Source organism: Hyperolius riggenbachi, chromosome 4, assembly GCF_040937935.1.
Source record: "Hyperolius riggenbachi isolate aHypRig1 chromosome 4, aHypRig1.pri, whole genome shotgun sequence".
Classification (NCBI taxonomy): Eukaryota; Metazoa; Chordata; class Amphibia; order Anura; family Hyperoliidae; genus Hyperolius; species Hyperolius riggenbachi.
The window spans coordinates 143,320,947-143,348,711 of record NC_090649.1 but is presented as its reverse complement, the minus strand read 5'-3'; the positions used below and the strand labels follow the sequence as shown (position 1 = coordinate 143,348,711).

Below are 27,765 nucleotides of genomic sequence, written 5' to 3'. Positions count from 1 at the left end.
ATCAAAGCGTACACCGAATCAAGACAAGCATAAAGAATCTCTGCGCTTTTTGCGATGTAAAAATCGCAAAACGCCTTCCAATCAATCTCGAACTCCTCAATTAATGCTCCAATATCCCATGGAGCAAATGGGGGTTCAAACAACTTGGTTTCCAAGAAACCCTCATAAGGGTTGGGGTCAGGAACATGCAAAGACTTTCTTACTCCTTTAATATAGAAAATAATTCTGCCTATCAAAGGATCCACAAATGCCCTTTCTTGGAGTAATGAAACCTGAGACTGAGAAATTTCAGACTTTACAGAAATTTTTTTTTTATTTGTAGTTGCTATGGTTAACGGATTTTTCAGCTGAGAAGTCTTCCTTTTTTTCCTGCTTTTAGTCCTTGCTGCTTTAGGTGGCTGCTGTTTAGACACAGGGGAATAGTTACTGCATTCATTTTCAAACTGAATGGTTTTGCATGAAGTAGGTAGAGCAGCTGACTCATTAGCAACTACACACTCAGGGCTGGAACCCACAGGAGCGCTTTTGGCAGCGTTTTGGCAGCACTGCGATACGCTAGCAGTTTGCCAAAACGCTGGGCTAATGTTAATGGATAGGGCAACTTCCACAGGAGCGTTTGCGTTTCTCAGAAACGCAAACGCAGGACATGCAGCATTTTGGGAGCGTTAGCGCTTCAATGTAAAGTATTGAACCGCTAGCGGAAACGCTCAGCAAAACCTAAACTGAGCGGTTTTGCTAGCGTTTTGCGGTTCAGCACACTGTAACAAAATGAAAAATAATTCACAGGACCAATCAGGATAAAAACGCAAAACGCAAAACGCTAGGCACCCGCTGGGGAAAAAAATACAATGTTGCAAAACACGACCAAAAACGCGCATGAATCTGCTTGCAAACCGCTCAGACAAAACGCTAGCGGTTGCGTTTTGCGTTTGCGGTTTTCAGTGGGTTCCAGGCCTCATACAGGGCAGGTGGCAAGCAAGGCAACTCAAACCAGTAGGAGAATGTAAATGTAAGAAACTGATATAGATTATCATTCCAAGAATTGTCTTGCAAGATTTCATGAGCCCATACAAACAGATCATCTTTCAAAAGCACATAAGCTGATTGGAGAGCAGACGTGGACGGATCAGTAATTTGAAAAGTAGGATTCAGACAAAATTTTACGCATTCAGAGAGAAAATCCTCTTTCGTCTCTGATTAATATTTAATTTAATTTAATTTAATATTTTGAAACTCTTAAAGACACAGGAACCATACTCAGCAAAATCGTACAAATCAGAAATTCCCTCTACACTGGGGTTTTGGGTTGGGCTGCTCATAATGTAACGATTGTGGGATATCTCCGTGTTCAGCGCACAAAGATGTGCGCTGACACTGCGGAGGTCCTCCACAAGCGTGTCAAGATACTAGAACCCAGCTTTTGGTGTAAGCACCAGTAGAGGGAAATTCCTGTCGGCAGATGGCGCTAGGGAGTGCAGAGGAACTAATCCTCTGTACCTCCACAAATGCCAGACAGGAATTGTACGAAGCGCAGAACGCAATCACAAGAGAAGCAATTGCGAATGAGAACGAGCAAAGGGACAGGTTGTATGTGTGTGCGCCAATCTAGTCGCCACCCCGCGACCGCGCACACACAACAGCAGGTGCGAAACAGAAACGCAACCGCCAAGAACGGCGATTGCCAGAAGTGACACAAGGCAGATCAGAACAGAATACGAGGATAGCAAAGGCACAGCAAATCATACAATGAGAAGATACGGAAAATAATAAACGCTAGCTAACCGCGAACACCGCACTCATTCGCAACAGTGCACGCGGTTATGCGCGTTCTCCACGTGATAAGCACAATAGAGACAAGCACGCCTAACTAACCATCAACAGACAAACACGAAACAAAGAACGTGAACGCTTGCTTAACGGTTACCTCATCGAGCCTACAGCAAGCGCCCGTATCAGACAAGACAGACAAACGAGAAACAGGAACTAGGCAGAAAGGATCCACCGCTCTTCCGCCAGAGCAAGTGTGATCCAAGCAGGAACACAGATCAGAAAGATCCACAGCCGCTAACGCTAGCGGCTAGTGCGATCTAAACAAGACAGATCAGATGAGGTAGCTGGTAGCAACCGCTGCTCCAGCTTACACTCCAGGAACTAGATCAGAAGGATCCACAGCCGCTACCGCTAGAGGCTAGTGCGATCCAAACAAGACAGAGCGATTCGCTATCAACCGCCGCTGGTGACAGCGCAATCGCGACAGACAAGACAAGACAGAATAGGCAGTACAAATTATACACAAACTGACTGCACTAACTAGGAATGCAAGGAGCACTCCCCAAGAATTAACTATACTAAGATAGCAGTGGCTGACACTGCAGGTGAGTCCAGCAGGAACAAACCTCTATGAGCAGCGAAGCATTGTGGGACACACATACTACTTATAGTACACGCCTCCAATGAATGTGGCCAGGCAATTTGCATGACAACGTATGCAAATTCCTCAGCAAGCACAAGCTGCAAAACTGACAGAAGGTCTTCTTTCCAGAGTCCTGCAGCATGCAGACCTGAATAATGATCAAAAGGCTGCCTGCCTGCGCAGGCAGCTGAGCGGATCGTTACAGGCCTAGGCTGTACAGACGTGTAGTTAGCTTGCAGACTAACAACATGTTCTGTTGCAATGTGGAGGAGTGGAGGGTTGGTGTGGCTGTCTTTGGTCGGGGCTGTTATATACTGTACATGCCGGTTTATCAGCAGAGGCGGTAGTTATTGGCTGCCTCAACCGACTTTAATCTAGTGTGTGTACGGGCCTTATACTTACATCAGGATTTGCAAAAGATGAGCAAATCCAGACACACACACCGCTAGAGGTGTTTACTCACTTCCTGTTTCCAGCGGTACTGCAGGGCGTAAGGGGAAATCTGCCCAGTAGGGGCACAAAAAGCAATTAATGCAAAACAGACGTTCTTCCCTTTTTGCGGTTTACCCACAACTAAAGTAAAAGTTCTGCTTTCACCTCTTGAGAACTACAGGTTTACACCCCCCTAGTGACCAGGTGATTTTTCACAGCACTGCGTAGCTTTTATTTCACTTGTTTTTATTGAAATTTTCAATAACAAAGAAAAGTTTACAACAGAACAATACTTCCAGGGAAGTACAAACAATACAGTCTTATTCAGAGAGTACATAAGATATTGGGGGTGGGTACGTGCGGGACAAAGAGTTTAATCATCCACATATGATTGAGCGCTTAACTACAACATTTTACATTGTTAAATGGGTAGGAGGGGCAATAGAAAAGCTTACGAGTTAGCTGTTTCACCTCCCTCGGGTTTTATCTGGATCCTAATGAAAATGTGAACTTTGGGAATTGTATAGGAAGGACTCCAATATAATTATGGAAGGAGAGTCTTCCATCCTACATCAACCATTCACGGCCGGGTGGAGACTATCTCTAACAACACAATCAGTACTCATTAAATAAAGGACCTGTTCTCCAGTGAGATCAGGTCTGCCTGTATGTTATGGTGAACCTGATTTACTTTAATTTGAGTATTTAGTACAATGAGGAGTCACTTAGATGGGGGATAGGGTGTAGGAAGTGTGAATTACATTTCTTCAGTGGTTTGAGTGATGTTTGTCACTGTATTTGTGAATCTCTACCACCTCTGCGTTGGGTAGGGGGGGTAAAGGGAGAGAGAAGTCAAAAGTGAGCAAAGGAGAAACTGACAGATAAAAGCAGAAGGGGAAAGTTAGAAGGGTGGGCAAGAGAGCCCAGCGGTGAAAGGGTCCAGAGACGAGGGTCATTGGGATACGGGCTCATTGGGTACGTACCAATGCAACTTGTTCAGGGCTTAATAGGTAGTTGATAAGGGGATCCCAGATTTTGTTGAATTTCTTCATGCTGTCATTCATACGGGCCCTCAGCTTCTCGAAAAACAGTATATTGCCAAGTCGGTGCTTGATAGCTTCAAAGCATAGAGACCGAGTGTTCCAAGCTGCTGCTATTTTAATTTTTGTTACAGTGAAGATATAGTTGAGAAGTGCGTTCTGTGCAGTAGTTAGGTGTGGGTAGGGACAACTTAGTAAGACATGGAGTGGTTTCCTTGGAACCGGGGCATTAATTAGAGATGAAGCCCAGGTACACACTCTAATCCATAACCTACGTACTTTTTTGCAGGTCCACCATATGTGGGCAAAGGATCCGGCCATGTCACACCCTCTGAAACAACTACCTGAGCACTTCGCATTATATTTGGCTACTCTCTGAGGAACTAAATACCATCTAAGTAGAAGTTTGTAATTCACTTCGACCAAGTCTGCATTTATTGATATCTTAGGGATGTTGTCCCAAATGTCACATATATCGGTGTAGTCAATCTGCAGGCCTAAGTCCTTTTCCCATTGGAGTATATAGTGGGGTTTACTTTGTGAGTGAGAGAGTGTGATTTCCTTATATATGAGTGAGATAATCCCTGAGGAGCGGGGATTAGAGCCACAGATATTTTCAAAGAAGGTTCTACTCTTCGGGGAAACTGCATTTACAATGTGCTGTTTTACAAAGTGGGATATTTGCATGTATCGAAATGACTCGGAGAGGGGAATTGCAACTTTTTCTTGTAGGTATGCAAACGATTTAACACCAGCATCGGTGACTAGCTCTTGAATCCTATGGAGATTGGCGGATATCCACCATTGGTATGAACCAGTAGACTTTAAAGCTGCCGGGAATGAGGGGTTACCCAGGAAGGACAAAAGCGGCCTATGGGCTGACATTAGACGCCCAGAGTATTTACAACTATCCCACATTTGAAGAGAGTGTTTTATAATAGGGTTGTCAATCTTAGTGCGATGTGCTGGTAGGATCCAGAGTAGGTTCTTGATGTTAATAGGGGAGATAAGGTGGCTTTCTATATCTACCCAGGTGGGCCTATCACTCTCTACATGCCAGTTGGTCAAGATGGCCAATTGGGCTGCTTTGTAGTAATGGGAGATGTTAGGGACTCCCATCCCCCCGTCTTCCCTTAGACGGTATAGATAAAGTTTCTTGAATCTAGGTTTCTGGTTTCCCCAGATGAAACTATTGATTTTCCGCTGAATAGATTCAATAAATGAGGTGGGCAGAGAAATAGGTAAGAGTCGAAATGCATAAAGCAGCTTAGGGAGAAGGGTCATTTTTATGGCCACTATTCTACCTAGCCAAGATATCGAATACCTCTTCCAGCACTCCAGTAAGTCCGTTAATTCCCTTACAAGCGGGGGGAAATTGTGATGGAAAAGTGATTCATAGGAGTTGGTGAGATAGATGCCAAGATAAGGCAGTTTTTGGGGGTCCCAGTCAAATTCGAAAGCATCTTGTAATGCGCGCATCAGTTGTGGTGGGAGAGAGATATTTAGGGCCCTTGACTTTGACGGATTAACCCGAAGTCCAGAGAGTGTGCCAAAGTGTTTTAGTATTTTTGTTAGGGCTAGAATTGATTTGGTGGGTTGTGAAATACAAACAATTAAGTCATCCGCGAACAAGCCTACTTTGTGCATTCCCTTTCCCAGCGGGATGCCGTGAACCTCCTTACTATCTCTGATCTGGATAGCAAGTGGCTCTATTGATAATGCAAACAGTAAGGGTGAGAGCGGGCAGCCTTGGCGGGTTCCTCTTGATATGGGAAAGGGGGATGACTTAAAGCCGTTGTAAATTACCGTTGCTAGAGGGTGTGAATAAAGAGCTTTAACCCATTTAACTAAGTTAGTTCCAAAACCCCATGCTTGGAGTATAGATACTAAATAGAGCCATGAGACAGAGTCGAACGCCTTAGTTATGTCAAGTGACAACAACATAGCTGGTAACTTAGAAGTTTGAGCTTGATGTATTAAGTGCAAAAGGCGTCGCACACCGTCGCTGGCTTGTCTGTTAGGCATAAAGCCTACCTGATCGCTACTGATAATTGAAGTAATTGCAGAGTTAAGGCGGGTGGCTAGGACTTTTGCTAGAAGCTTAACATCTATATTCAGTAATGAGATAGGGCGAAAGTTGGACCATTTTGTGTGATCAGAGTTGGGTTTAGGGATCATAGAGATCGTGGCCGTAATCGACTCTGTGTGAAATTGGGCTCCATTGAGAATATTATTGAACGCTTTAAGCAGTCTGGGGGCCAATATCTCGCTAAATTTTTTGTAGTAACAGGCTTTAAAGCCATCTGGTCCAGGCTGTTTATTCAGTTTGAGTGATCCAATAGCTTGTTCTACTTCACCCAAAGTGATTTCTTTATCCATGAGGTCTTTTAGTCCCTCAGGGAGTGCCGGAAGAGGTATATCCGATAGGTAGGTTTGTATGTCATGTATCGTAGTCTCATCTGGGGAATTATATAGATTGGTCAAGTTATGCTGAAAAATTTCCACTATTTTCAGAGGGTTTGAGGTAAGTTGGTCTGTCTCTGTTCGCAAGGTAACAGGCTTGAACGTTGGGTCGGGCTGTCTAAGGCGCTTTGCTAGGAGTGTATCAGGTTTATTGTTCTTTAGGTAGAATTTTAGTTTAGATCGAGAGATTTGTTTTTCAGCCTGTTCAGTCATACTAAGGTTGAGTGCAATTTCTGCCTTCCTCAGGTTGTTTTTGTTATCTGGGTTAGGGTTATTGAGGAAACGAGAGTGCTGCGCTACATATTCTCTTTCAAGGTTGGTGAGTGTCTGGAGCCTAGTCTTTTTTCGTATAGAGGCTATTTGTATTAGTATTCCTCGTATAACCGCTTTGTGCGCTTCCCAGACCGTGAGGTCTGATACATCTTCGCTATTTTCGTTAATGGTGAAATAATTAAGGAGTTCTTGCTTTACCTGCTGCACTACACTATCTTCCGAGAGAAGGTAGCTATTTAGAACCCAGCGGAATTCGGAGGGGCGCTGCGTGAGAGAGGATACCACTAATACATTCATGTCATGGTCAGACCATGGTATAGGATGTATGGCGGCAGATTTGATTAGAGGCAGACTTGATACCAAGGTCCAGCAATGGTCGATTCTGGAGGATGATGCATGCGGATTAGAGTAAAAAGTATAGTGTCTTTTAAAGGGGTTAAGTTCTCGCCAGATATCAATTAGATGGTGTGAGGAAAAAAGATTACGTACATTCTCACTTTGCTTGGTATCAAAGTTTACTGACTGGTTGGGCTGGCCAGGAAGTTGCTTATCCCAGACTGGGTTGAGACAAAAGTTGGTATCTCCACAAAGAAATAGTAAGCCAACGCTATGTGCCATGGTGACCTTCAGGAGGTGCGACAGGAAAGGGCTTTGTTTAGTGTTGGGGGCATAGTATGTAACTATAGTAATCTGGGAATCTTGTAGGGTGCCCATGACTAACACATACCTGCCTTCTGGGTCAGCTATGGTTTTGGTGTGAACAAAGTTGAGACTATTTCTAAAAGCAATAAGAACTCCCCTCTTTTTAACAGCAGCGCTAGCATAGAACACTTGTCTGTAGTCTTTGTAGAGAAATTTAGGTTCATGTTCAGAGATAAAATGAGTTTCCTGAATACATATGATGTCAGCATGTAGTCTTTTGAATTGTTGAAAAGCTTTAGTTCTTTTCAATGGAGAGTTAAGCCCTTGAGCGTTAATCGAGGCTATTTTAATGGGGTGAGTCATGGGGGGTCACGGTAAGTGAAGCTTGAGAGGTCGGCCCTCGTCTCTGGATGAAAGTTAGGGAGATAGAAAGTAGGGAGAGTGGAAAATAGAAAGGAGAATGTGGGAAGGGACAGACCATCCCACAGAAGATTCTTGAGGATATTAAACTCACACAGAGTTATCCAAATGGTTTTGTTACCTCGGCACCCGTGGGTGGCTAGGTAAAGGTGTCCCAGGGTGAAAAACCGAAAGGGACTGAAGGGGCATGGCATGTGCACGGAGTATAGTCATGAAGGGAATATTACACTTGAATGGCCAAGAATGTCTGACAATGGTAGGATTGGTGGGTAAGTGTCTGACTGCGGGGTGTAGAGTGTGCTGGATTATAAGTGCCTCTTTCATGAGCCAGAAGAGCATCAGCGGGAGGGGGTCTGCCTCCATCTGAGGGCAGGTTCAGGGGTTAGAGATCCGCTATTGCAGTGTAGCACTATAAGATCCAGGTTGCGTGTCTTGGACAAGGAGAGGAGAACGCACCACAGAAGTTAGAGCCTGCTAGGGGCATCAAGCCAATCTGCAGCACTTCAAACCTACTAAACTATCTATAGTGTGTACTATAGTCCAGATTCTCAACATTGAGTCTGTAGATTGAGGGAGATGTAAAACAGTATCAGGTTAGTGTGACAGACTTTGCATATTGGCTCTGAAAAGCTGGCAATTTAGAATGTGAGACTCTAGTGACCTCTAACGGTGGTCCTGTGTGTAGCACGCTACATGCTCTTTTGATTCAGGGTAGGATAGAGACACAGGTTAGTTAATAGCAGAGCCAGGGAGGCGTAGGGCCCTTGATATGCTTGTTCACGTACGGACCGGGATATGGACGTTTACATAAGGGCGTAGGAAAGGGGCAATAATCTTCTACACAATTATATATGTGATTTAGGCTACTAGTCAGCGTTGTTCGGTCCATCTATTTTGCAATCTGTGTCAGTATAACGGTCCGGGGCGTCCGCTCCAATCCCGACCTTGGTAAGCTGAACTTAGTTTTAATATAGTCATATAGCCAAATACAATCCGCCTCTCACACGGAAAGTAATGAGCGTAACCTGCTCAGAGTTAAAGTATAAGTACTGCACCACTCCGAGTGCATAAGGTGTTAAAGGAGAAGTAAGGATTTAACAAAAAGCAAACGGTTGCCTATCAGTGTATAGGGTAACGATGCAGCAGAGGCTGCATTTAACGAATTATTGCTCAGCCATACAACTTAGCATGCAAAATGACGTTTACCTCCTTTTCTTGTCACTAAAGGAGGATTTTTTTGGGGTGGTCTCTGATTGCTGCTGCAATTTTTTTTTTTTTTTAATCTAGAATTTTTTTTTAATATATATTTTTTTTGTTTCCCTCCCTCCCCCCGACATCCTTTACACTACATTCATCTCTCATAGGCATCAGCCTATGAGAGGGATTAGTTTGTGAGCCACTCCAGGAAACAGCTAAGTAACAAAGCTGTCCCCTGTACAGTGCTGCGCTAGATTACAGTGATGTGCAATGGAAAATTGCCATTTTTTTTCCAACAGCCTGCCAGTTGTAATCACAGCTGGCAGGCTGATCATGGAGCCCTGCAGTGTTTGTTTACAGAAGTTTGAGCGAGCGCGAGCTCCCTGTTAATCTCGCGCATCGCAAGATCACGCGCTGCTGCATGCTGGAGAAACAAGGAAGCCATTCTGCAGCCGCCATCCTGCATTAGGCGGTCGTTGAGTGGTTAAATGTACAGCTCACTTTAGTTAAAAAAAAACAAAACAAAAAAAAAACACATGGTTGTATGATGACTGACCAAAAAAGACATGTTTTTCCTTGCAACATGTCTTGCATTCGCTTTCTTAGAACAGTTCCTTTGCCACATGTACCCATAAATGTCAAGTGATGACCAAACAAGGGAAAATGAAGAAAAGAACAGGTACAATGTATAAACATTGTGGTTTGGCGCTGCCTCTTCTAATTAAGCAGAATTTATACTTTAACATTCTTTACAAGTTTATGGTATGTGATGAAGAAAATGTCAGATCCTAATAGTGTTTAGTATGAAAACAGGAGCGATTTCCTTTGGGACTAGCATATCAGATAGTGGATCATATCCACTGCAGCAAGATCCTAATCTGGAATTCTGTGAAATGAGAGCTCAGACACTTGGAAATATCTGGCTATGTACTATAATTGCTCTTGATCTTTTGCAAAGGATTTGGTCAGGCTTGCTGACATTTTTTTTGTAAATTAGGGGAAGTCTTTTATTTTAAATTTTCGACTTCTATCTTCTAATGCATTACAAGATGCTATAACTGTGCTGTAGTGACACAGACTTTAGAAATTTAAAATTGTAGTAGAGTTCATACCTTTGAAAATGCTTTTGAAGATGTCTTAAAGGATAGACGAGGTGACGTGACATGATGAGAAAGACGTGTATGTACTGTGCCAAGTACACAAATAACTATGCGGTGTTCCTTTTTTTTCTTTCTTTGCCTTAAAGAGACACTGAAGCGAAAAAAAAATGATGATATTATGATTTGTATGTGTAGCACAGCTAAGAAATAAAACATTAAGATCAGGTACATCAGTCTAATTGTTTCCAGTACAGGAAGAGTTGAGAAACTCCAGTTGTTATCTCTATGCAAACAAGCCATTAAGCTCTCCGACTAAGTTAGTCGTGGAGAGGGCTGTTATCTGACTTTTATTATCTCAACTGTTCCTGGACTATTTACTTTTCCTCTGCTAGAGGAGAGGTCATTAGTTCACAGACTGCTCTGAAAGACTCATTTTGAATGCTGAGTGTTGTGTAATCTGCACATATTATAGAATGATGCAATGTTAGAAAAAACACTATATACCTGAAAATAAAAATATGAGAATATTTTCTTTGCTGCTAATCTTCTAGTAATTATTCATAGTACACAACCAATTCACTATATCATATTTTTTTTTCGCTTCAGTGTCTCTTTAAAGAGTTCAAAATTAGGTATGCAAGTGACAGTTTCTGTCTAGTCAGAACCGGGTCAGACTATAGTGTAACCCTCAATGATAAGGAATTATAGCCATAAAACACTTTCCTGGCAGAAAATAGCTCCTGAGAGCAGAAAAGAGATAAAAAGGGTCAACAATTTATAGTGTTTAGTTCTGGCATATTTCAATTCATGTGTCATTGAGCAGAGACAATAAAACACTAAAAATTTAAAAAGTAGATTAAAAATGAAACAATATAACACCACAAGAAAAGATGCCCAATCTAAAGACATGTACAATTTATAGTAACAACTCATCACATCTAAAATACGATGCAATCAATAATATATTTTATTAAGGACTTATATAAACACAAAATGCGTTAAAAACAATAAGTTAAAAACCACCTTCTGAATCCAAATGTAATTGGAAATCCCCAATTACATTTGGTCTGACGTCAATGCACGCAGTCCCTCTCTGCCCGACGTGGCCAAGTACTCTCGCGATAGGGCAGCAGAGCTTAATAGGGCTCCCGGCACTTCCGAGTTTAGCCTCCATAGAAGCAGCCGCACCCTGCAAACGCGCAAGGTGTCTTCCTCCTTCACCCTACATGCAGCTGTAACCGTACATTGGTAAGCACCGGCACTTTTTGTTCACTATGTCTTGCATATTTCTTGAACAGTCAGCACTTTAGATTTATATATACAGCCCGCTTTTCTTGCACCAGTATTAATGTTGGCATGTTTTCAGCACATAGCACTTTGATACACGTCTTTACACCATAATTTTGTATTTTTGTGTGAATTATTGTATTTTGAGGGCTGTGCAATATATGCTTTTTTGCACACAGATTACTGAATACGTTTAAACAAACACTGTGACGCTTCATTGTTCTGCTGCTTTAGGGATTTCCAATTACATTTGGACTCAGAAGGTGGTTTTTAACGCATTTTGTGTTTGGATAAGTCCTTAATAAAATATATTATTGATTGCATCGTATTTGAGATGTGATGAGTTACTACTATACACTGTACATGTTTAGATTGGGCATCTTTTCTTGTGGTGTTATGTAATTATCACCCCCTTGGAGACACATTATCATGTGCGTTATATTGGCTCTAATAGTAGTGGTACTTAAAAATAAAATAAAACCGTGGGATATTTTAAAAATACATTTTTAGGAGAAGAAGGATAGGTACAATTGTTTATCTCATCGGTTTATTTTCCGCCTACTGCTTCCTTTATGCAGCTGCTGGAACTTGTGTGTGTGTGACTCCGATCTAGCGGAGGGAGAGACAACACTTTCTGATGCGTGATAAATGATACGTTAATCCTTGGCATGCTAATATTTGTCTTTGTAAAGTACAGCCACTGCATGTGGGAAGTCCAGGGAAGTAACATATTAGGATATTTCCCAGGGCCAGCTGGCAAGATCAGGGCAACTGCTTGTCTCCATGGGGAACTTTGCACTCTCTCCATAGATGTGTAGGCTGTTCTTGCAGCTATTCTGAAGGCCACAGATCTACACATGTCTAAATAAAAGAAGGCTAATATAAACAGTTTAACTAAGTTCTTATCTGAATACACGTAATCAACTATAGCATTTATGAGGAAATACTTTGATTTAGTGTCTCTTCGTATAATAACACGGTACAATTATTATAATAATGGTAATATGGTGAAATTAAAAACTGGGACCAAGTTGAGAGCCAGTGGCAAGGTCCCTCCCTTCTACAGTCCACTGGTGTCTAATGGCCCACCTCCCTCCTTATACAATTTCCTGGTGTCTAGTGCCCCCTGCCATATGGTTCCTTGGAGTCTAATGGCCCCTTCCCTCCCATATACAGTTTTTTTTAATTTAGTGGTCCCCCTCTCATATACAGTTCCCATGTGTCTAATGGCCCCCTTCCCTCCCCTATACACAGTTCCATTGTGACAAGTGTCACCCTCCCTACCCTATACAGTTTCCTGGTGTCTAGTAGGCTCCCTCCTCTATACAGTTTCTTAGTGTCTATTGGTCTTCTCTCCCTTCCCTACACAGTCACAGTTCCCTGGTGTCTAGTGGACTCCTCCCTCCCCTCTACAGTTCCCTGCTGTATAGTAGCCCCGCTCCCTCCATATGGCTTCATAGTTTCAGTGCTAAGCCATATAGGCTTAGCGCTCAGGTGCTTGCAGGCCAAATATCATGCATACTGGAGAAACCACTTGCAGACCAAATTTGATGGCACTGTGGGCTAGATTTGGCACAGGGGCTAGAGTTTGACATGTATGGTCTATGGTTATCCCCTTGTCTTTGTAGTAAGGAACTATGAGCAGCTTGTATGGTGCAGCCAGGGATCACTTATTTATAATATCGATGCTGTTTTTATAAATAATTAAAATGCATCTGAACTAATAATGCAAAGTTTAATCATAATAAAGTCAGACCTCTCGTCTCAGTAAATAAATAAATAAATCCCGGTCCCTACCGATGAGCTGAGAATAAGTGCCTCCATCTGCCCCTTCCCTCCTCCCCCAGCCATGCCTTCAGCACCGTGGTGTAGCTAAAGATCTATAGACCTGAGTCCTAGTTTTGCATTGGGTGGCTGGATACTGTACTGGTTAAAAACACCACCTTTGACATAAGAGACCTGGTACACACATCTAATTTTGATTGCCCTATTTTACCACGCCTATGTAGTATGAGAGATTGCCTACCCAATCTGTTCATAATATTCAAAATGTGTTGGCCCTGATACTACCTTGAAGTGGTAAAATTGTCCATTCACTGGCCACTCAAATTTATATGTGTGCATGCACCCTAATATAGGTGGATGTGGATGCAAACTAAAAATGAACAGACGTCAAAAGCTCATGTCCGTAAAACCTAACACAGGAGCCTTGCTACGGAATAGATTCCCTTTAAAGAGAACCCAATGTGAGAGGGATATGGAGGCTGCCATATTTCTTCCTTGTAAACAATGCCATTTGCCTGGCAGCCCAGTTGATCTTTTGGCATAAGTATTGTCTGAGTCAAAATCCAGTAAAACCAGAGTCAGCTGAGCCAGAGTCAGCTTGTTCATAGTCTATGGCTAAAAGTATTAGAGACGCAGGATCAGGAGGACCACCAGGCAACTGGTATTGTTTGAAAGAAAATAAATATGGCAGCCTCCAAAACCCTCTCACCTCAGGTTGCCTTCAAATGAGTTAAATGTTTCTGTTGATAAAATGATTGAGAAAAAAAATTAAATTTGGTATGTTAAATCATCACCTAATCATTTTTCTTATATTTTTCTTTTCAGAAAGAAACATTTTTTGAACAGTAAAAGGAGACCCTGAACATGAACACCTCAATACAAAAGTATGATGTTGACTGCGTCAAATCAGGGAGACACAATTACCTTTTCATCGCAGTCCCAATAGTTTACAGCATAATATTTATCGTGGGAATATTTGGGAACAGTCTTGTGGTCATCGTCATTTTTTGCTACATGAAGATGAAAACAGTGGCCAGCATATTTCTGTTGAATTTAGCCATTGCTGATTTGTGTTTTGTGATCACTTTACCTCTATGGGCAGCCTACACAGCAATGCACTATGATTGGCCATTTGGCAGTTTCTTGTGCAAAGTAGCCTCAGGAGCAATCACGATAAATCTTTACACAACTGTCCTTCTACTGACGAGCCTCAGCATTGATCGCTACCTGGCTATTGTCCACCCAGTGAGATCTCGTGTAAGGCGCACTATGATGTTTGCCAAAATTACCTGCATTGCTATATGGATTATAGCCTGTCTGGCAAGCCTCCCTACCTACGTTTATCGGAGAATCATCACTCTTAAGGAACATAATATAACAATTTGTGGTTTTTATTACGAGTCCAACAACACCCAAAATGTCCTAATCGCAATGGGCATCACAAAAAATGTCCTTGGGTTCTTTATCCCTTTCATCATCATTTTGACAAGCTACTCTTTCATCGGGAAGACGCTGAAGAAAACTTTCGAAGCCCAAAGAGGCAAGACCAAGAATGATGATATATTTAAAATGATTGTGGCCATAGTTCTGGTGTTCTTCTTCTGTTGGCTTCCACACCAAGTGTTTACCTTCTTGGACATTTTGCTTCAGCTTGAATACATTAAAAGCTGTGTTGTGGAAGACATTGTAGATACCGCCATGCCGATTACCATTTGCATCGCTTACTTTAACAGCTGTCTGAACCCCTTTTTGTACGGCTTTTTTGGCAAGAACTTCCGTAAGCACTTCCTGCAACTTCTCAAGTATATACCACCGCAGATTAGGACACACGCCAGTCTGAACACAAAATCAAGTATACTATCCTATCGGCTATCAGACAATAGCAATGCATCATTTAAGAACCACCTGCAGATGAATGAACGTGCAGAGCTACAAACTGATAATACTTAAAAAACTGTAACTATCACGGTCACCAGGAATTGTAAGGAGTGGGGATACCTAGTCAGCATTTATAAGTCTATATTGTGTTGGAGAAGGAAATGTTAAATATAGCTAAACCTACATCATTATTTTGGTTGTAGGCCCATTGTCATGTGACGTGCAGTAATACATATCAACCATTCACAAACCTTTCATTCTAGCCTAACCCATTCCATCAAGTGAAATGGACTGTTTACTATGGTTTAATGCAAGTAATGTACTGCTTTAGCAAGAAGCAAATTCCATTGCTGACAGGACATCCGCTGTAAACAGGAAGTGTTGAATGTATTCATTTTCTGGGATCCCCATTCCAAAGCTGCACTGAATGTACAGTATATGATCACTGTGGAGCATGGTGGCAATGCGTGAATAAAGGTACATTTTCATGTCTTTACCTCATTTTAAGCAAGAATTGTTTTCATAGTGTATATATAATATGTTTTACATATATTTTTATTCAGATTTTAGGTCTTGCACATTTTATAATTTTGAATGTTAAACATGTACATACACATTTTCCATGTTTATATATATATTTTATAATACACACATTGGTTTGTGTTATATATCATTTGTAGCTTTGTGCTGAAGGATCAGTCCAGTCAAAGGTCGATAATATTTTACTAATAGTATTCCAGTTGAAAGCATTACCTACTGCTGCTGGTCTCTTATAGCTGTGATGCAATCTAGCAATCTTGCTGTAAACTCTGGCCCTATTCCCACCCGTCACTTGAGTTCTGGATTTTTCCATAATCTTTGGGGTGGTCTCACTTTTTCTCACTTCTCTTGCATTCTCTGAGTTAAAAAAAATCATATAAAACAGGAAGAGTGTTATCTTTTCATAACAACCACGACCTGCACAGGCTTGGAATTGTAATGTAGTGATCTCAATATCTAAGTTCCCAATAGATGTTCAGATAGATGGCCTCACTCACTAAGGTGGCCATACATTGTACAATTTTTCAATTAGATAATTTAGTTCGATTATTCTGTTAGATCGAATATAAAGAATTGTCCAGCATGTCCGATCATTTTTCCCGCAAAAACGGGATAATCGTTCGAATTTCCTGATCGAAAATAAAAATATTTTCAACTTTCATTCGATTCGATCATTTAGATCGAATAAACGGGATAATCGAACGTTTTTATTGTACCATGTATGGCCATTGGCCACCACATTCACCAAAACTAAGTAATGAGCTTTGGATGGACTGATCATTTAGGTTATGTGATTTTTTTAATGCATTTAAAATAGTTGTTATTTATTTTTTTTGTACATATTTATTTAAAACTGATCATTTAGCGGATCACTGTAAATCAAACTGGCGGCAAGGCTTTATACTATGTAGCTTTACCACTTCAGCAGCACTCTGTTAACATTAACAGGACTATCCTGGTCCCCAGCAGATGGAGCAATTTTTTATAAAAATTCAACATCAGAATTGGTTTCTGGCCCGCACCCGATGTGACTGTCCCCTGACCTCTGCATTGGTGCAAATGATGGTCTGGGTAAGACATGACCAGGATGTGAGAGGTGTGAATGGACCTGGAGGAGAGTGGTAAAGGCTTCCATACCAAGAGCCCATTAAGCCATTGAGGCTCACAGGAGCCCCATAAGCAATTTTAAATTCTTTCAAATTATTTTAACCAGTCTTATGTAAAAGTGCACTAACACTTTAAAATCTGAGATAGTGCTACTATGATACAGTATCATTCCAGTTGTTCTTTGTATATACAAAATGTGTATTGCTGTGTTTTACGATGTCTACCGAGCTAATATCTCCACAGACCTCATTATACTTAAGGTGGCCACTAATGATACAATTTGCTGAATGATCAATTACGAACGATTCTTCGTATGAAAGATCAGAAATAATCGTTTGGGACCACTAATGGACAAAAATCTCCTAAACAATCCAATCAGATGAATGAAATTGATTGGATTTTTCGGTTCAAACCCGTCAATCTGATCGTATTGGTTAGGAGATTTTTGTCCGTTAGTGGTCCCAAATGATCATTTCCAAACGTTCATACGAAGAATCATTCGTAATCGATCTGAAAATTGTACCCTTAGAGGCCACCTTTAGTGTCACCATGCTATAATCATATAATTATGATCATTTTTTTATGCTTACATTTTATAAAAAAAATTGACTTATATGCAATTCACTTTTTCATCTGAGTTTTCTCTTAGGAGATCATTTTTCAACTTATTTTTAAAATAATTTTTTCAGCACGTTGCAATTGAAAAAGTACCAAAAAGCAAATAAAAAAAGTACTATCTATCTATACTAAATATTTTCTCGCTTGCTGGGAGTTTAAAAGAATGTTATTTAAAAGATGTGAAAATATCACCTAGGAGAAAACTCAGGAGAAAAAGTTAATTACATACGGGCCATTGGCCAATATCCTATCAACTTTTCTCCTGCATTTTCTCCAAGGAGATATCTTCAAATCTTACTAATAAAATACCCGTAAAGCTCCCAGCATGCGAGAAAACACTGAAAATAAGTTTGATAATACTTTTTTATCTAGTTTATAATACTTTTTCAATTGATGGGTGCTGAAAAGTTATTATTAGAGGAGGTGAAAAATTATCTCCGGAAAGAAAAAAGGATGAGGGCCATTAGATCCAACGTTTATACCTATAAACTATTTTTTAAATGTCAATTTAAAGAATTTGTTTCATGATTTTGTTTCTATTTGTTCATTCAGTTATGATGTTTAGTAAATATATATATATATATATATATATATATATATATATGTGTATATATATTTTAATTTAATGAAAATGTGGTGTAGGTAAGTCCATACAACCATTTAATTGTTGTGTACTAAAGAAAAGTGGTTAAAAAAAAAAGGAAGATAGTTCCTTAAGGTGCCCATACATCTACCAATTTGGCAGCCGATTGACCATCCGATTCAATAAGTATTATTGAATCGGATAAATATCAGTGCTGTCAAATGATGCAACAATCTTCGGTCCAAAATTGGTCGCATGTATCGATCGGACATGCTGCAAGATGTTGGGCCGACATGCTTGATCGGGTGAACAGTGGTAGCGGTGGGAACGTTGAACACAACAGAAACCCCTGACTGCTTTCCCTAAGTGTAAAATTTTCCCCGTTTATCCCCCCTCCCCCCTGGTGGACATGCAGTTATAATTTACCTTCTGCCATCCGCTGCTGTCTTTGCACTCTTTCTGGATTTGCACCCATGTGGTTGCTGGCACATTGCGTGATAGCAAGTAGAGCGCTTGTGTGACGCAATCTGCTGGCAACAACCTGGGATGCAATTCCCGAAGCAGTGCATAGACGGTGGCGGACAGCGGAAGGTAAAGTATAACTGCACAGGGCAACAGGGGACACATTTTACACTAGAGGGGTCAGCGGCCATGGGCAGCGAGGTGACAAGGTGGGGTCCTGAGGCTGATTCCCCAAAGATTTCATGCTTAAAATTGATCAGGAATCGGCCTGTGGTTTATGGCGCCCAACAGATCTCTCTCCAATTAGATTCAATCAGGGAGCAATCGGTCTCTTGGTCGATCTATCCACACATCATATGATGTATGGGCACCTTTAGAGAGCAATAGGGGCCTTATTATCGGTCAACAAGTATAGTATTCTTAGGTTTACACTGTTCACTGCAATAGTAAACCAAAACTTCTTTATGCTTAAAAAAAAACTAAACAAAAGTCAGTTACTGAGGTTTATATGTAATATTTCATATGTTTTTATTAGATGTCATTAAACAATGTGAATAGAAATTATGCATATATTTTACTGAACACCTAATAAAAATGCTAGAAACACTATGATTTACGTAGGTTGTCATTGAGAAGCAGCAGAGAGCCTGTGTGTTTCAACAAACATCGAATGAGTTATTTTGAACTTTACAACTCTCACCTCCGTCATATCAGATCATATTGAGGATTGATAAAAAAATTATTAAAACGTTTGTTGTGCAGTTACAGTTGACACACATCTGCAACTTTTCTGTCATAAATCCAGGACTACTTGGATAATGTCCTATGGGGGCTGCATGTGACTACAATAACAGGCCTATATATTCCCTAAATGTAAAAAATGCTGTGACATACAGCACATTCATGTTTCCACATTTTGTTATGTTACAGCCTTATTCCAAAGCGGATTAAACTCATTTTTCCCTTAGAATTCTACACAGAACATCCCATAATGAGTGACAACATGAAAAATAGTTCAGGTTTTGGCTAATTTATTAAAAATGAAAAAAATTGAGAAAGTATGTGTGCATCCTGTTTCCCCTGATCATCCTTGAGCTGTTTCTGCAATTGGAGTCCACCTGAGGTAAATTCAGTTTATTGGACATGATTTGGAAAGGCACACACCTGTCTATATAAGGTGCCACAGTTTATAGTTCATGTCAGAACACAAACCAAGCATAATGTCAAAGGAATGGTCTGTAGACCTCCAAGACAGTCTAAAGGCACAAATCTGGGTAAGGTTACAGAATTTTCTGCTGCTTTGAAGGTCCAAATGACAAGGGCTGAATGGCTTTCATCATGTGTATGTGGAAGAAGTTCAAAACCACCAGGACTCTTCCTAGAGCTATACGTTAAACAAAATTGCACGTAATTATGATTCGTAATCGGATTCGAAGTGGAAATACTCTTTCGTTCGTAATTACGATTACAAACGAAGTGAAGTTACGGTAAATTTCATGGAAATCACTCAAATTCAAAATTGGCTGTTATGAGCACCACTACTGAGGATTAACTTTCTATTTTTTATTTTTAAGTTTCCATCTTTTCACCACATTTCACCATGTTTTTCTTAGCTTTTGAGATATATGAGAAGCTACGGTACTTGTATAGAATTAGTGAAAAGTATTACTACTTTTTCATGTTTTTATTCCATGGTAATGCTATCTAATGTGCATTAAAAATGCAAACATGTAATGTGAATTAAAAAACAAACTATTTAATATGATACATGTCACTTGAACATTGTTATTAAACTGTATATTACTTATATTTATGAAATTGTAATGGTACCCATTTATTGTGTTCTATACTTTCCTCAAGACAGCTGCTTTTTCACTATTTGGTCTCAGTCAGTACTCGGCTATAGGTAATTGAGAGTAATAAGGGGGTAGTATTTTTACCCATGATAACGAACAACTGTCCAATCATTTGAAGAGGATCCATTTTTAAAGGTCCTTAGCACATCTTTAATCATTGTAGTTTTTATGCACTTCCTAATCAATTCTTACAATGTAGACAAGTGAGGGAAAGCCTTTGCAGCAATGACACGGACAGCAATAACTGTGACAGTGGTTCAAACCTTTCCTCACTCTTGTCTAAAAATTTAAATTACGTTTGCCCGGCTGGGGTATAAAGGGAACCTGAACAACGCCAGATTTCTGTGAAGGCCACAAAGGCCCATGCCTTGGGTGGCAGCAGCCTGGTGGGATGTCTGGATATTGAAGAGGGGTTGCTGCATGGGCAGAGGAGGCTGAAAAGGAGAGGTTGCAAATGGGGAACAACACATAGAAGAGTGGAGCTGCTGCTCAAGGATGTTGTACATTAAAGAGAGGGTCTACTGTACATACCGTAGATGTTTCATATGGATGAGGGGGCTACACAAGGCATGGAAGAACACTGCTGCACATGGAAGAATGGCAACAAGAAAGTTGGCCCAGGGGCACTTAAAGTATAAATCCAATCTTGAACCTAAAGTGAGAGGGTTAGGGATGCTGGCATATTTATTGCATCTTAAACATTGCCAGTTTCCCCGGCTGTTGTGCTGGTCTTTTTGGTTCCATAGTGCAATAAACCTGCACTCATGGAAGTCAGATGTCAGAACTCTTGTTCCACATATTCAATCACTGATTTTCAAAGTATTAAGGAGCATACGCAAGCACAATTACTATCGCCCACATTGATCGGTGCTCGATCCCTCAAGGGACAGTTTGTGATTGAGGTCTGTAGACAACATAAATATTTATCTTCACTCCTCATGGTTGAGCCAAAACAGAAGTGCATGGCAGAAAACTGGAGGATGATGCCATCTATGCATATGAAACAATAGGAGAAGGCAGAACTTCCTTTTCCAATTAAAGTTCATTGTATCCAATAGCCAACTTTGGTGTGCACATCGCAGTCCATGCATACCTAGAGGTCGATGCACCGGTCTTTCATGTCTCCATTTGTTAGCATTAACTGCTGTTCATTGAATGCTGCCTTCAGCAGATTGCCTGAAAAATAGACCCACCATGGTCGATAACATTGGCTTACTTCTTCTATTGATTACAATAACATTTGCTTTCATTGAAAATTGAAGCGCTGGCTTTTCTAATTGTTTTGAGTTTGAGAGAGATGCATTGGTAGCCTACAGGCTAGTGATGCATTCTGTTGATATGGAGAGCAAAGGAGGACTGATGCACTATCATGATGGAGTAGGAAAGGCAAAAAAAACATTGCTCTAGGCCTGTGCTCAGAGGTGGTGATCCAGCAATCCAGATCTCTCGGGGACACATTGGGGAGGATCGGACGTACACATACTAGATTCTTTACAGGGGCAGATTCAACCGGCCTTTCAACCATCTAGCATGTGTTCAACGCTTTAGGGGTGAAAGATCACAATAACACCCAGGCATGTAGAATTTTTATAAATATAATAAAGACAGCTACCTTTATATCTCTTTTACTGCAAGTTTTCTTTAAAGAAACAAGTTTAATGAGAGCATTGCTTCAATTTGAAAATCTTTGTAACATGAGACTTGTTGCTCTGTGCACATAATCCCAGTGATTCTTTTTGTTTTGTTTTTTATTCTCACTTTCACTGCATGTTAGCAATTCCAATCACACAACAGCTAATTTCCTGATCTATCGGCAACCATCACTATGGCCCAATACTAACCTATTCACATAAATGCAAATCACTTTACAGCCCAATTAAATCTAAAATCGAATAGCAATTAGGATGGTATAAACAGAGTATAAAAGCATAGTGATGGACAGAACACATTTTCATAAGTTAAATGTGCTTGGAACTGCAGAATAGATTGCGTCTTGCCCTCTCTGGGTTCAGCATGTATGACCTTATAATACACAAAGTACACAAAGGGGTCAGTTCATAAAAGGTTGTTTGGTAAAAAAACTCTGGTCAGGAAAACACTGCATTCGGTATTTTAGACTTTTGTGTGCTAATTCTCAAAGCTAATGTGACCCCATATTTAAATAAAAAAAAGTCAGATACTCACCTAAGGAGAGGGAAGGCTCAGTCCTAATGAGCCTTCCCTCTCCTCTCCCGGTGCTGCGCTGGCTCCCCGTTCACATCCGCCGCCGCGGCGACTTCGGAAGTCTTCGGGAGCTGAGTCCTCCCAAAGATAGGTGGCGCACACGTGAGTGCGTCATAGAGGGCGCTCGCACGTGCGCAGTGTAGAGCAGCCCGTCTTTGGGAGCACTTGGGCTCCCGAAGCATTTCCGAAGCCTCCCTTCGGCGGGGGAACAGCGGTATTTGACCGAAACGGTGGAATACCGCTACGGGGAGCCAGCGCAACAACGAGGACCGGGATAGGAGAGGGAAAGCTCTATGGGACCCAGAGCCTCCCTCTCCTTAGGTGAGTATCTGACTTTTTAACTTAAAAACGGGTTCCCATTCACTTTAAATATTTTCACAGCTGCGATAGAAATGCAAGGATTTACCGAACTAAACTGTCGGTAATAACATGAGAAAAGTAGCTGGCTGAGTTGTTACATTTGCTGTTCTCCATGCAGGACAGCATTACAATTAAAGAGGCACCCCAACTTCAAATTAGATGTGCATGTTTTTTTATACTGCCTCTGCTTGTCCTGAATCTGCTCCGAATCTGTCTATTAGTCTTTCTAAACAATCTATTTAATTGCCACAGTATAGAAGAACTTCAAGAAACTTTACACATGACAGGCTTTCTGATGTGAAATACACATCATAAAAGCAGTAACCCAAGAGGTCAAACACACAACCTAAGGTATTCAGGGGAAGCCTTGTTTGTTCCGCTCTCGCTGCTGCTGCCTGGGGGAGAGCTTACTGCTTCTGCTTGTGAGTCTCCATTAACTTGCTCTTATCGCTGTCTTATCACCTCTTCAAATCAGGCGGTATTCTTTGTGCCATTACCGCCTGCTGTAATCTTTATGAATTGACATTTACTGACATGTGTTGAGGTAATTACCGCACAAGTCGGTAATTTACCTCACTGCTCTGGAATTTCAGCTTTTCATGTGGTAACTGCTTTTATGAATTGACATTTTGCTAAGTGCTCTGTAAAGTCAGCTGTTTTCTTCATTACTGAATGCGGTAATGCATGAATCGACCCCACTGTCAGAAGAGCAATAGATGACAGACTATATTTACAAAACCACTGCATTACAATAGACACCACAAACCCTATTTAATTAACTTTATTCCTTAGTCTTCTGCTGGGAAGTAATTTTTCATCTTATCTACAAAATAAATTTTCAGCACCTAGCAACTGAAAAACTACTAGCAATTAAAATTATTAATGGATTTGATTAAAAAATGAATTAAAAATTAAGTTTCTATCATATGATGTGTTAGGAGTAGTACACAGTTGACATAACTTCCTAGGCTTCATAGCACAAGTAGGGTGTGAGTGGTGCGACCAATCTTAGATCTGATTACTGTGGAGAGCTGACCTAATATTGTATGGCGCAGGCAACCAATCACTATATGTTGTGTTTAACTGATCTAATTCTGTATGGTCACCATTAGTAAAAGATACCTATAACATCATCATAAGACATGCCCAGGTTTTAACTAAATAGTTAAAAGCAAAATCTTGCATGTTTAATTCCATCTCGAATAAGGGTCCAAGGGGATGCAGGCATTCATACAACACCACATTGCAGCCTTCACAGTAATGTCGATTATTAATATATTTTTGTGAAATGAACTGCTAATCGTATGATCCGGTCCCAGGTCTTGTTCAACTTGTGTCTGTATTGTTTCAAAACAATAAACACATTTTATGTAAAATGGATAATAGTATAATAGATGGATCAGTATAATAGAGCACCTTATAATAGGGGGTACTGTAAAAAGAAGCACTAAATTTGGGGTCAGAATAATAATGAGCACATTAATAAAAAGCACTAGGATAAGGAGACAGTAATGAATGGCAGTGTAATAGGCGGTAGTGAAACAAACAGCCTCACCTACTTTTAAAGACCATGCCTCCTGCAAATTACATGCAGGGGTTCCTCGAGATCCAAAAATTGTTTGCAGGGGTTCAAAAGTTACTTGCAGGGTTCCTACATGGTAAAAAGGTTTAGAAAGGCTGGATTAGATAGATTACATAGAAATGTCCCTCTTGATAGATTATTATTATTATTTAGTATTTATATAGCGCCAACATCTTCCGCAGCACTGTACAGAGTATATTGTCTTGTCACTTAACTGTCACTCAGAGGAGTTCACAATCTAATGACTGAATGTATGTATCGTGTAGTGTATGTATTGTAGTCTAGGGCCAATTTACAGGGAAGCCAAAATCATTTACCTGTATGTTTTGGGACGTGGGAGGAAATCGGAGTGCCCGGAGGAAACCCACACACCCACCCATCAGCCTGACTTGAACCCCATCGTAAGGGTGTTGTTCTTATGCCCAAAGATCAGGGCTAGGCAAGCGGAAACAATGTCTTTCATTAGCTCTTGCAATGTGTAGAGATTAACTGAATGTGTTTTGACCTCAGCAAGCCTCTTATCATTCCTCCTGTGTTGTTCACATCAATATTATACTTGCTTCAATAAAACAAAATGTATAAAAACGTCACCTTTGTATTTGATTGTATTTTTAGAAGTGTTGTAAAATGTTTTGTAGTACTGTGGTATACATACGTTGAGTCAAGTAAAATATATACTGTTTAACTGTTTTGTATATCGTTTAAGATTTGTATTGTTGTTGAGTGCGGTTTAGTGTTGCATAGAATTATGTGTTTTGTGATGTTTAATAAAGTGACTTTTGCCATTTCAAATGTCTTATTATTTGAAACTCAATTGTCTTTACAAGTCAGTTTGTGAAGTAAAAGACTCATGGTTCAGTCTTACGAGACAAATTGAACGAATGGTAGGAAGAGCTTTTACATTTACTTAGGGCTCTTTCACACTAGAGGCTGCGGTAGAAAAGGCTAAAACGCTGTCTTTTGCTGTCAGCGTTTTGGTGCTTTTTGAAGTTGTTTTTATGCTTTTCAACACCAATTCATAGTTTTTTCATAGCGTTTTCAAAGCGTTTTACAGCTCTGAAAACGTCTTTTTTTTTATTGAATCCTGGGGATATTTAAAAACTTTTTGAAAAAGCTGTAGTTTGCATTTTCCATTGACTATCATTGAAACGTGAAACGCCGCGGTCGTCCCTGAAAAAGCCCCGGGGAGCTTCAAAACGCAACGCTCAAAATGCGGCGTTAAGTGTGAAAGGTAAAATGAAGGTGTATGGACTTTCATTGCACCATGGAAAATGCAAACTATGGCCGTGGCGGTAAAACGCCGAAAAAGACCTCTGGTGTGAAAGAGCCCTTACATAATATGGTAATCGCCTGCAGTGTTTGTAAATTCTTCTGGTCTAACAAATATCTGCCAGTGTGTGGCCTCATTAGTTGCCAATAGAAATATTTTCTCCCATCTCTGTGTCTGGATGCTCCCTGGTGAAAGTATTAACCGCGGGGGCCCCAGGAAGAGGACAAGGTGGACAGCAATTACATTTTGGCAGGACTTCAATCTCTTTTGACAATTTTGGAAAGATTCCTCCATTTCCTGTGATATCAGAGGTGGCCCTAGTGGCAGTTGTAGTTCTAGTTGTAATCTCTTTCCATGTTATGCTAATTTTCTTTTTCCTTCATGCCACTTTTTTCCTTACCTGGGAAACATACACGTTGCTATGGTAACAGGTTTGTTACTCAGATAGCACAAAGTTTGGAAATAGCATAACGCAGGCTACTCTGCCCCTGCATGGGTAGTGGTAGAACTGATGCTCACTTCTGAATCCTGTGTAGGGACCTATGAGAATCAGTTCTTTTGTGACTTGTAGAGTGCATTGTTTCCCATGGAGGTTTATAGATAAAGAGTCTATTATCAGTGTGGCATTTTTTACTACACTTTACACACATTCTTTGTTTGCATTGCATTAACTCTATTTTGCAGCATGCTTCTCCCCCCTCTATTCATTTTCTGGTTTAAATGTCATTCTTTCACAGGAAAAGGCATGCAACTATAACAAGACATAGTGTAACTAATAAGTATTGATTGTGCCACTGCATTTTCTCATTTAAAAATGTGTGTTATAGCTGAGTAACTCTACAACTACTCAGACACTTGCAGACCCGCCACTTGGCCTCCTTCCTTTGTAAAAAGTATTGTCTGAAATGACATTTCCTGTACAAGAGTTGGTAAGGAATGGTGAAACAGATGCTAATGCACAGGCATGTGCACCCACGTCATCGTCAGCGTAATGCACCTGCACAGTACACTCCCGGTGATGTGTGGAAGATGCCAACCCGCCGGGGGTCAACAATACTTCAGAGCCTGCCAGCGGGACCAGAGAGAAGGCAGGAACTGCAGAGAGGGACAGGCGTGACTAGGGCCGGTTCTAGGCAAACTTGTCAATATGCTGCCCCCCCCACACACAGGTAGTATAATTGCCCCAGTATAGGTAGCCTGGAGGGGGTAGCAGGCAGGAAGAAGGGCAGTGGGCACAGCGGTGGGGAGGGGGTTGGACCACCCCCCCTCACCTGGGTTCCCCGGTCTGCACTGCCACTTTCCCTCCAGCTATTAGCACAGTCTATAATTATCAGGCAGCGGGCAGGGAAGCGATGACTCACCTCCTTGACTCGGACCCCCCCTCACCTGGGTCCCCCGGTCTGCACTCTCCCTCCACCTATTAGCACAGTCTACAATTATCAGGCAGTGGGCAGGGAAGCAATGACTCACCTCCTTTATGTTCCAGCACTGCGTTCCACTGCTCATCACTTCCTGCAATGCCATCCACTGTACAGTACAAACGTGAAGTGAAATGCACGCTGTAACGCGGAAGGAAGTGAGTCATCGCTTCCCCGCCCACTGCCTGATTGTACACTACGCTAATAGCTGGAGGGAGAGTGAAGACCGGGGGACCCAGGTGAGGGTGAGGGAGGGGGGGTCTGACCCCACTTCCCACCGCTGTGCCTTCTGCCCCCCTTCCTGCCTGCTACCCCCTCCAGCTCGGCGCCAGGACGAGGACGGCGCAGCCCTCCTCCCACTTTTGCCGCCTGAAGAACCCACCTCACCCCGCCTCATGGGCGGCCCGGTGCTGGGCATGACCTCTAGGGGCTGGAAGAAGCCCCAGGTAAGTAAAGCTAGTTTTTTTTAATCGGCTCGGATATCCTTTAACAATCATATATTTTTATGGATCCGTAGATTTGTCTCCAGGTGCAGGGCTGTTTGTGGCAACTTTGGCGCCCCAGGAAATGCATCTTTTGACTCTTTACCCCAATCTTCTGAACAGGAATATCATAACCTACTTCAGTTAGTTTTAGGGCACCAATTGGAAAAATGCTGTTTTTCAAAATACGTTTATAAAGAGTACACAAATTATAACCAGGCCATATACATCTAACTGGCCCAAACTCACTGATCTCATATAACAAACCTTTCCAAAAGCAGGCTTGTGGGTGTGTATCCACTTTATAACCATTGTACTGTTTATGTACAGCCTG

The 27,765-nt window shown here is 41.2% G+C and overlaps 1 protein-coding gene and 1 long non-coding RNA gene across 5 annotated transcripts in view; one reads left to right on the top strand and one right to left on the bottom strand.

The window, feature by feature from the left end:
* Positions 1-286: 286 nt before the first annotated feature.
* The window catches only part of LOC137571525 (uncharacterized), a 54,539-nt gene continuing 27,060 nt past the window's right edge, over positions 287-27,765 (bottom strand). Inside the window, exons 3-5 of one of the 4 annotated variants that reach the window (XR_011031364.1) lie at positions 24,235-24,330; positions 9,993-10,131; positions 287-401 (exon numbers count right to left, since the gene is read on the bottom strand). This is a non-coding gene — a long non-coding RNA (uncharacterized lncRNA). Of the gene's footprint in view, positions 402-9,992; positions 10,132-15,508; positions 15,828-24,234; positions 24,331-27,765 lie in introns of those variants that run through there. The other 3 variants (XR_011031365.1, XR_011031366.1, XR_011031367.1) reach the window with 3 other exon arrangements.
* AGTR1 (angiotensin II receptor type 1) lies at positions 3,010-15,399 on the top strand. The gene is made up of 2 exons (XM_068280755.1): positions 3,010-3,049; positions 13,878-15,399. Exon 2 carries the CDS (start codon positions 13,917-13,919, stop codon positions 15,000-15,002), a length of 1,086 nt encoding a protein of 361 aa, XP_068136856.1. The 5' UTR covers positions 3,010-3,049; positions 13,878-13,916; the 3' UTR covers positions 15,003-15,399.